The sequence below is a fragment of the Bombyx mori genome, chromosome 15, assembly GCF_030269925.1.
Source record: "Bombyx mori chromosome 15, ASM3026992v2".
In the NCBI taxonomy this organism is placed as follows: domain Eukaryota; kingdom Metazoa; phylum Arthropoda; class Insecta; order Lepidoptera; family Bombycidae; genus Bombyx; species Bombyx mori.
The window spans coordinates 16,074,945-16,085,661 of record NC_085121.1 but is presented as its reverse complement, the minus strand read 5'-3'; the positions used below and the strand labels follow the sequence as shown (position 1 = coordinate 16,085,661).

The window sequence follows — 10,717 nt, the reverse complement described above, 5'->3', positions numbered from 1 at the left end:
TTTCGGGGGTCCCTTGATCTGTATGTTACCGTAGTGAAAGCGCTCCACAAATCGTTCCTATTGGTCTATTTACAATCTCTGATCTGATACACTAACATATTGACTATAAAATAACTTAAGATTATACATATATTACAAAGCCCGGGACACCAGTGCGCAGAGGATCCAAATTGGTTGTGCTGTACAATTTGTCGAACCCAAACGTGAGAGTGTTCAATCTAGTGTAGTTGTTACGGCGCGGAGACGTTCCGGACAACAGTACACAGGACCCGGGAACAGGTAAGTGGATTGACACTTTTTATTCCTAGACATTAGTCTAATACGGGTAGGTGTCGTCCAGCCTGTGTAGCTGCGTCACCATTTTATTTGTTGATAAAATTGGCGGACGTTAGCGCCACCAGAGTCTGGCCCCCTGTGTTTATTCCCAGTCCTGTCCTGCCCCTTGGGGTTAGGCGGGACCGAAGCTAAACCCGATTTGCTGATTATTAGCCCCGCAAGGGAACGGTAGTGTCGGGAACTAGTCGGGAGCGGTAAGTAGTGTTTAGTTAGTTTGCCTGTACATAAATTAGCTTGTAATTCTGTATTTTTTTTTCTTAGTTTTAATCAATAAAGTCCGCAAGTAGTTTCTTCAAAACTTCTTGATACAATAGTGACGCTAGTCCGTCAACCAATAGGAAGCGTTGTTCTTTCTACAAAATTTTTACAATAGCCTAGTTAATATTTTTTTTAGTTCTACCCTCATTTGCCTTAATTTTTTCTATGTCTTTAATTGTAAATATTATTAGATTATTTGATATTGTGGTACCGATAGACGGCACCCACAGTGGTAAACCTCCACCTAATAATTGATTGTAAATTTTTATTTGCTTATTTTCTCTTTATATTAGTTATAGTTTCAGTAGCATTCATTTAGGTTATTTGAAGATAGTTGCTAGTATCTGTATATACTTGTTGTTTTTGTTTTTCTTAATCGTTCTGTCGCCGTCTTTGGCCAATATTGCGGCTTTGTTTTTAATTGCAATTTATAAATTCACTATTACAAAATTACTCATTAAGTTAGGCGTCCAAGTATTTATCACAATTAGGATAAAGTGACCTATATCGATCCAGGAATAGTGTTATTCCACATGGAACGATATCATGCTTTTGAATAAAATACATTAGTAACTATTCACACCAAATCATTTGCTTAACATTAACTACCATCTTCAATCGTTTCAATCCATTTTATTTTATTCTTTTATCTTATTTTTATTTTTATTTAACTTTGTTATTTTTAACTACCAAGTCCGCTGACGGGCCATGGACGTTGACAGAAGGTGAAGAACGACGGTGGGGGTGGTAGCATTAGAAAGTAGTTAATTAATTTTAGGCAAGTAGCAAATTAAAACAAAATTTTATTAAAATTCTAAGTTAATTCTATTCATATATTCATATTATTACTGCTTTTGTGTCCACTGCCGAATTCGGTTACCACAACAAAAAAACTTTAACACTGCAACTGGACCGACTGGGACCTGATGATAAAAACAACCAGTTAATAAGTTAGCAACATCATGTCTGGGGGGTCACCTCCCCCCAATATCAGCACACCCGGTCCGTCCCGAAAGGGACATCAGGCAATAGCGGGCTCACCCGCTTTTTGCTCCCTACCTGCTCGCCCGGAACTAGGCACCGGAACGGACGACCGGCCCGGTCCTTCGGGCGCGGCCCGAGGGTCACCGAGGATCGGTCCGGGGGAAAGTTTCTTTCCCTTACCGGCAGATTGCTCGGGGTCCCTTCGGCCGCGCAAGAAGGCGAGGTCCGAGTCCGACCGGAGCTCTTCCGAGGCAAAAGATAAGCGCCCCCGGATAGGACCGTCATCTAGATCCTTAAGCGAGATGGAGGGGGACGAGGCTGAGGACATCGAGGACACAACCTCGTCCGAGGACTCGTCCTCTTACGACAGCGAATCCTCAGTCTCGTCCCACTCCACCTCTAAGAGTGTGGAAAGAACCTCCCCAAAAAAGAAACCAATTCCTAAACCTAGGAGGAGTCTAGGGATGGTGGAGGTCCACCCAGTAAAACAGCTGCGTACTCCTCCTCGGTCCCCTTCTCCAGCCATTTCTCCCATTCCGTCGGTTAGACGTAGGGGTGCCCCCACCTTAAGCAGCACGGTGGGCAATCTAGAATCAACTAGATATATGGACCTTGAGTCTACCGCCTCCCACCCTAAAATTACACCCAATCCCATTCCATCTCCAGTACCTTCCACCTCCTATGCTGCAATAGCAGCAACTCAAAAGCCATCGACCACGACTCATAGACCAGAGTTAACCAAGTCCCCTGCTCCAGGAGGGATCCGTGCTAACGAGGCACCCCGCCGCCACCCACCTATTATGGTGGAAGCGCTCCCGAACTGGTCTCGCCACATGGCGGCCATAAGGGAGCGCTTGGGGCGGGTCCCGTCTGTGCGACCCTATGGAACAGGGTTTAGATTTCTGCCCGCGTCGGCAGAAGAATACAGGGTGGTTCAAGCCTACCTCGCGGGGGCCTCCTCCGCGGACAGCGCCGTAAAGTGGTACTGTTATGCGTTAGAGGAGGACATCCCCGCGAGAGTGGCGATTCGAGGCCTGCCCGCTGACACCGACGCGGCAGAAATCATAAACGCCCTAAAGGAGCTGGGGTTCCCGGCCCGCTACGCCCGGTGCATAAGGGCAAAGAGAGGGAGGCCGGGTTGCGTATTTTTCGTAACCCTTGACCACCTCTCCAAAGAAGGCCTCGCCCGCTTGTACGCAGTTGAAGAACTGCTGTACCTGCCGGGGGTGGCAATTGAGGGATGGCGACCAAACCGTGGGCCGGCGCAATGTCATCGCTGCCAGGCCTTTGGTCATGCCTCCACCAATTGCCACCGAGCGGTCCGCTGCGTTCGATGTGCGGGTGATCACATCGTGGCGGACTGCCCGAGGCCTCGGGACGGGCCCTTCACCTGCGCCAACTGTGGGAAGGACCATGCCGCCGTTGACAAACGATGTGCGGTCTACCGCAGGAAGGCGCGGATGTTGGGAGTTACCGTCCCTCCCCCTGTGCCACCGGCACCGCGTGCCCGGGGATCCCAAACTCCCGCAGTACCACCACTACGGCCAGTGCCATCATCGGCAGCCGTTAATCAAGTCCCAGCCCCGCCGGCTGTCTCAATCAAGGGTAAGGGTAAAGGGAAATCGACCCAAGCCCCAACTCTCTCCATACCAGCTCAACGTTCCAACGTAGTGGAAGCGGCTCCATCTGCCTCCACGTTGATGGCACCGGCTAATGACATAAGACCGGCTGCCAGACACCAACCCGTAACACGAACCAACCCCCTAAAAACAAAAAACAAAAATAAAAAGAAAAAACAAAAAACCAAGGAAAAAAAGCGGGCACTAAAACTAGCCGCCAATCCCCCAATAGTACACCAAGAGAGAACGGCCCCTATGGTGGAAGAGGAACCAATGGAGGTCCTCGAATCCGAGACTATCCCCACTTCCTCTGCACCGATCAACCAGGGAAAGAACCAAGTAAGTACCACGCCATTACAGATACCAGAACCGGATAACACTCAGCCCCCACTACCACCCCGCCCGCAGAGAGAGCGGCGCAGCGGCCGACAGGACACGCAGCCTGCCGGCTTCGCTGCCTGGCTCCTCTCCCTGTGGGAGAAACTGTCCGAGGTGATCTCCGGAGTGATCCGTGAGATCGCCTCGGGAGCCAGTCCCTTCGGGGCCTTGCTCGCGGGGTTCTACCGGATGATTGCGCAGCTCAATGGCTAGCCAGGAGCTGCGCATCATCTACTGGAACCCCGACGGGATAGGGTCCCGGAGGTCGGAGCTCATCCGACTCGCCCAGGAGTATGACCCGCAGGTTATCCTCCTGGGCGAGACCAAGCTCAAACCTCGACAAGATTTTAGGATGCCCAACTACTTCGTGTACCGACGGGACGAACTGACCTCCAACGGGCGCCCGTTCAGGGGCACTGCGGCGCTCGTCAGGAGGGACGTGGTGCACGAGGAGCTTGAGCTACTGACCTTCGCCTCTACCAGAACGGTCGGGGTGAGGGTCCACGTACCGGGGGCCGAATTGCGGATTTATGCCGCGTATCGACCCCCGGGTCCTGATTTTGTCGAGGACGATATTAGACGGGCCTTGAACCATGATCGCCATCCGGCCTTGGTGGTCGGGGACCTCAATGCGAAACATGTCGCTTGGGGCTCCCGAATCATCACGCCGCCCGGAAGGCGATTGTACGAGGATGCCGAAAGGGGGGACTACTGCGTGGTCGGCCCCAACGAACCCACACACGTTCCAACGTTGGCCCGGTACCAACCGGACGTATTGGACGTGTGTGTTCACAAGGGGCTACGGTGCCCTCTAGCGATAGAGGCACTGTACGACCTGAGTACCCCTCACCTACCGATCTTGGTCACGGTGGGTTTGGGGCTCACTCGGGTCGCGACATCCCCTCTCAGGCCTAGGGTCGACTGGCAGTCCTTTACGGGACTGCTGGCCGACCAATCCTTGTTTCAAGACCCGTCTACCCCTGATGAGGTCGACACGGCGGCTTCCCGTCTCGTCGACACCATCAGGGGAGCACTGGACCAAGTGACGACTCTGGTACCCAGCGGGGGGCCCAGAGCGGAACTCCCGGTGCACCTCAAGACGTTAATTCGTCGGAAGAGGGCACTGAGGAGGCTCTGGGCGACATCTAGGTGTCCCAGGATTAAGCGCGAGCTCAACCGACTTGAGGGTGAGCTGGCGACTAAGATGCGGACTTACCGGGGTGATTCCTGGGAGGGGGGACTGTTGGACGCGTCCGACGACCGTACGATGGCCCCCCTTCACCGCATCTGTCGCCGGCTCACCAACAAGCCTTCCCCCACTTGCCCCTTGGAGGACGAGGGGGGAAGACGGTGTTTTACACCGTTGGCTCGTGCTGAAGTCCTGGCCAACTCGCTGGAGCGGCAGTTCACTCCGAATGTCTCTGCACCCTCGATGGTTGCATTCCATCGTGAGGTGTCAGAGGGTGTAATCCAATTCCTCAAACCGGAATCGCCGGGAGTCGAGCTGGGAGATGACGACTTAGTCACTCCCAGCGAGGTGCGCCTCCTCATCAAGTTGATGAAGAGGCGCAAAGCCCCCGGTGAGGACGGTATTCCTCCCCTCGCCTTGCAAAACCTCCCTCCCTCAATCGTGTCAGCAATGACACGATTGTTTAATTCCATTCTCCGGGTAGGACACTTCCCTGGAACTTGGAAACTGGGCAAGATCATCGTCTTGCCCAAACCCGGCAAGGACAGGAGAAAGCCCTCCAGTTACCGACCGATTACCTTGCTCTCGCACGTGGGAAAGTTGTTCGAGCGGCTGCTCCTGAGGAGAATATCGCCGTATATTCTCCTCAGGCCGGAGCAATTCGGCTTTAGAAGCGGCCACTCGACGACTCTGCAACTGACCCGTGTCCTGCATCACTTGGCAGACCGGCGAAACTCGGGCCAATACACGGTCGCGGTCCTTCTCGATATCGAGAAGGCCTTCGACCGTGTGTGGCACGAGGGGCTGGTCCACAAGCTGCGGGACGCGGGCCTACCGCACGCTCACGTGCGACTGCTCGGGTCGTATCTGGAGGGCAGAACCTTCTTTGTCGCGGTCGAGGGCGCACGGTCTTCCGTGCGTCCCATTACGGCCGGGGTTCCCCAGGGTAGTGTCCTATCACCTATCCTATACGCCCTCTACACCAACGACATCCCCACCCTGGAGGGTCACCTTCGGGCGTGGGAGGAGGACGTGAAGTTGGCCTTGTTCGCTGACGACTCGGCCTACTTCTCGTCCTCTCCGTTCCCCTCTGCAGCCATTATGAGGATGCAGAGGCTTTTGGATTTACTGCCCCAGTGGCTGGACCGTTGGAGAGTCGCGGTCAATGTGGGAAAGACCGCGGCCTTACTCTACGGTCCGGTCCGTATCAGAGTCGTCCCAAAGAAACTCAGCCTCCGAGGTGTGAATGTCGAGTTCAGGACCACGGTCCGGTATCTCGGATGCGACATCGACCGCTCCTTGAGCATGGTCGCGCACGTCAACCGAGTCATCGGTCAGACTCGCGCGGCCAGGTTCTTGTTGCGGCCGGTGTTTGCGTCCGGGCTTCCGACCAGGACCAAACTCGCCATTTACAAGACATACGTCCGTTCCCGCCTCACATACGCTGCTGTGGCCTGGTATCACCTGTTGTCGCCGTCCCAGCGATCTAGGTTGCAGGCCCAGCAGAGTCTTTCCCTCCGCATTATCGTCGGGGCCGGGCAGTACGTCAGAAATGACGTTATTGCCCGGGACCTAGGTGTGGAGTCGCTCGTGGAGTTTGTGACTAGGCTCGCCCGTAATATGTACGAGCGAGCCGAAAACGGGCCCCATGAGCATCTCCACAACATAGCCCCGCTGCACGCCAGACCACCGGATGGTACGGCGTTGCCGCGGGAGCTATTGGTACCCCCGACGATCGTTCGGAGATAAAGCTCCTCGCCGGCTGTGAGGCCGGGGAGGACCTATGAGCGCCCCTCTCGGAGCTGAGTTTCATCAGCCTCTAGCCCCACGCCTCTTGCCCGTTTGGCGGGTCCCCCGTATGGGGACCGCGGCTGCACCCCGTAGGTGCAGCCTCATTTCCATGAGGGGCTTTGACCCCACCCCCCACCCCCTTTTGGGATGGGGTGTTCTTACCCGCTACAGTCCTCCCCCCCATCAATATTGTATAACGATGGGGAGAGGGGGAGAGGACTGTAGCGTGGAGTGCGGATTCGCTCTCTCCCCCATATTAGGTTAGCTAGGTTATGTTAGGTTAAGTTAGATTAGGATTAGTTTAGGTGTGACGGCGCGCGCTGTCCCGGCACTCCACGGAGTGCAGGAACGGCGCGCTGCCGTCACTTAGATGTAAGTTAGATTAAGTTAGGTTTACTTTAGGTTAAGTTAGGTTAAGATGAAATTGTAAATAGTACAGGGAAAAAAAAAAAAAAAAAAAAAAATAATAATAAAAAAAATAAAAAAAAAAAAAAAAAAAAAAAATTAAAAAAAAAAAAAATATATATAAAAAAAAAAAAAAAAAAAATTAAAAAAAAAAAGATGGAGGAGAGCAGCAGCCGCCCCCGGAAGAAGGGAAGAAAGAAGAGGAAGAAAGAAGAGGAAGAAAGAAGAGAAGAGAAGAGTGAAGAAAGAAGTCGACCCCACACACATCTTCAAGCCTGCCTGATACTCCATCCAGCAGCGCATCACCCCTGCCTCATTAGGCAGGGAGCCACATGTCCGGGCAGAGGGGTTTCCCCGAGGCCTGCTCCGCGCCCCCGCAAGGGGACGCGACGACCCCACGACATATATTACGTAATCACTTATTAACGGTTAAATTAAATCTATTTGTTTCTTAAACTATAAAAAACCCTGTTTCGTCCTGCACAGCATTAGAGGGGCTAACTTGTAGGTATATTTTTAAATATTTTTTTTAAATAAATAAATGCAGAACAAACAATAATTAACAGTGAACAATCATGAACAAATGATGAACAAACGAATTAATAGAAAATAAGTATAAAACAGGAAAAAAAAATTTTTTTGAGGGGCTAACTTCATTCACCTTTTTTTTTGGATGTAAAATACAGTGTTGCCTGGAATGTGACAACTGCTCACGACTGTCAAAGCTGGTAACCCTTTTTTTAATTTACGCAACGAACAACATAAATACATTAAATCTACAGCTAAAAATCCATAGCCATAGAGACAAAATCGATAGGGTCGCGAAACAAAATGTAGACTATTATTATTTACATTTTAGCTTTAAGCACATGTAGACGTTTTATTTTTGTGTTTTTTGTATTTTTGTTTTATTTTAATATTTGGTTCTTCCACAATTATTTTCGATAAATTCTTTGTTATTAATACACGAGAATGAGAGAAATAGTTCACGTACAGGTCGGGAGATGTGGGAACCAGATTGGCTCGAAGGTAAAAAAAATATGAATATTATCGTACATTTTTGACAATTCAACCCTTGCTCAACCTGTACCGTAAGCATTGTCTATTGAATATAACATGAATAACGTAACCTACCTTCAGACATGAGATCGTAGTTTTTTTTTTGTTCACATAAAACTGCTCCAGGTAAGGATTTTCTCATGTTATGGTCACCGCGGAAACGTTCATAGATATAAACATCATAAATATACAAATTTGGAACTGAATCTGGATCTTGGTTGTTATAGGAATAGCTTCTGACTGGTGGTAGGACCTCTTGTGAGTCCGCACGGGTAGGTACCACCACCCTGCCTATATCGGCCGTGAACAAGTAATGGGTTTCGTTTTAAAGGGTGGGGCAGCCGTTGTAACTATACTGAGACCTTAGAACTTATATCTCAAGGTGGGTGGCGCATTTACGTTGTAGATGTCTATGGGCTCCAGTAACCACTTAACACCAGGTGGGCCGTGAGCTCGTCCACCCATATTTGCAATTAAAAAAAAACTATCGTAGCTTACGAACTATATCGTTCAGCGCTAAAGTCGCTGAGATTTTTTTCCCTACCTATTTGCTGGTAGCCTAAGGACGGGTAAGTGAGCTCACGGGTTCAACCTGAGAGAATTTGCTATCCCTAGCAAGAGGGATCAAAATCCAGCAAAAAACTCAGTAGGTTAACTTCGCTGAGAAAACATGTCCAGTAGCACCAAAAATAATTTCTTAATTCTACAGAACATATTTTAGCGAAGAATATTAAAAAAATTTTTTAATTGTCTCAATAGCACCTACAGTTTGATTGAAGTTAATTGTCGGGATTGCTTTTATTAACGACTATTATGAAGTCGTCTAATTTATCATGAAAATATCATTGAACTACTTTTTACAATATTTCCTGAACTTGACATTAGGATATTCTATAATAGAAGATTAAATGTCGAGGGGGGAAAGGCTAAAAGGTTTAGGCGACATTATGCTTAACACGCGACACTTATCTTTGTAATGAAAGGTGCGTTTGATTTGATTATTAGCATCAACAATTCTATGTTCTTAATTGAACTTCAATTATGTTTACTCCATTCAAATAGTTGAAAAAGTTTTTTTGTTATGATATTTTTTCCAAATTTTAAACTTTAAATGGCTCCCCTGTGAAGTTGCAAAAATGTCACTTATACAAAATATCGTTTCATCCGTCGATATATTTATAGTCGATTTTTATACATTACGATATTTGCTTGCGTTGGTAATGAAATATAGTATCATAGTTAATTGTTTTCCAGTTTTGGGAAGTGATATCTGACGAGCACGGAATCGACCCCTGTGGCCGCTACCAAGGAGACTCTGATTTGCAACTCGAGCGGATCAATGTCTACTACAACGAAGCATTTGGAGCTAAATATGTTCCTAGAGCTGTTCTTGTAGATCTCGAGCCCAGTACCATGGATTCAATCCGAGGCGGACCCTACGGCTCTATCTACCGTCCAGATAACGTAGTCTGCGGTGCCTCAGGCGCAGGCAATAACTGGGCTAAAGGACATTACACCGAAGGGGCAGATTTACTTGAAACAGTCCTCGATGTGGTCAGAAAGGAAGCGGAAGGCTGCGATTGCTTGCAAGGCTTCCAATTAGTCCATTCTCTTGGAGGAGGTACAGGATCAGGCATGGGCACTTTGCTGCTCGCTAACTTAACCGAAGAATACCCAGATCGAATTACGGCCACATACTCAGTGGTTCCAAGTCCAACAGTTTCAGACACAGTCGTTGAACCATACAATGCCACTTTATCCGTGAATCAATTAATAGAGAATTCAATCCAGTCTTACTGCATCGATAACGAAGCTTTGTATTACATATGCCACAGAACGTTGAAGCTCATGACGCCTACGTACGGGGATCTGAACCATCTGGTGTCTTTAACGATGTCTGGCGTGACAACGTGTCTGCGGTTTCCAGGGCAACTTAACGCGGATCTACGAAAGTTAGCGGTCAATATGATACCCTTTCCGAGGCTGCACTTCTTTATGCCCGGCTTTGCACCGCTGACGTCAAGAAATAGTCAGCAGTACCGCGCTCTCACGGTACCAGAATTAACACAACAAATGTTCGACGCAAAGAATATGATGGCGGCTTGTGATCCTCACCGCGGTCGCTATCTCACTGTAGCCACCGTCTTCCGGGGAAGAATGTCAATGAAGGAAATAGACGAGCAAATCCTTAACGTGCAGAAAAAGAATAAGGACTTTTTCGTCGAATGGATCCCAAATAACGTGCAGACTGCGGTTTGTGACATCCCGCCCAGAGGAATGAAAATGTCCGCGACATTCATTGGGAATACAACCGCGATCCAGGAAATTTTCAAGAGGATTTCAGAGCAGTTTGCAGCAATGTTTAGTAGAAAAGCTTTCCTACATTGGTACACAGGCGAGGGTATGGAGGAGGGAGATTTTGCAGAAGCTGATAACAATGTCAGTGATCTGTTATCGGAGTACCAGCAGTATCAGGATGCGACCATTGACCAGGAGTTCGAAGACGAAGAAACAGTAGAAGAGCAAAACGACGACAGTGATGAACAATAATCAAAATTCGAATGTTTGTGAAATATAATATTCCGTGTTGGATAAAAACTAAAATGTTTCAATTTATGGGTTCTTTGGTTCATACTATACTAGCGCACCCACTATGTTAGTGCAGTGATTAATTGACAGGGACAGAACTAGGCTGAGG

The 10,717-nt window shown here is 48.9% G+C and overlaps 1 protein-coding gene across 2 annotated transcripts; it reads left to right on the top strand.

Annotated features, from left to right (window-relative positions):
- Nucleotides 1–170: 170 nt before the first annotated feature.
- On the top strand, nucleotides 171–10,623 carry LOC693049 (beta-tubulin). Of its 2 annotated transcripts, none has more exons than XM_062672346.1 (2): nucleotides 171–279; nucleotides 9,274–10,623. In XM_062672346.1, the coding sequence occupies exon 2, from the start codon at nucleotides 9,433–9,435 to the stop codon at nucleotides 10,567–10,569; it is 1,137 nt and encodes a 378-aa protein (XP_062528330.1). In that variant the 5' UTR covers nucleotides 171–279; nucleotides 9,274–9,432; the 3' UTR covers nucleotides 10,570–10,623.
- The last annotated feature ends 94 nt before the right edge of the window (nucleotides 10,624–10,717 follow it).

Bases quoted from the DNA above. Each gene is read 5' to 3' on its own strand.
- LOC693049 (XM_062672346.1), top strand. From the start codon at position 9,433: ATGGATTCAATCCGAGGCGGACCCTACGGCTCTATCTACCGTCCAGAT.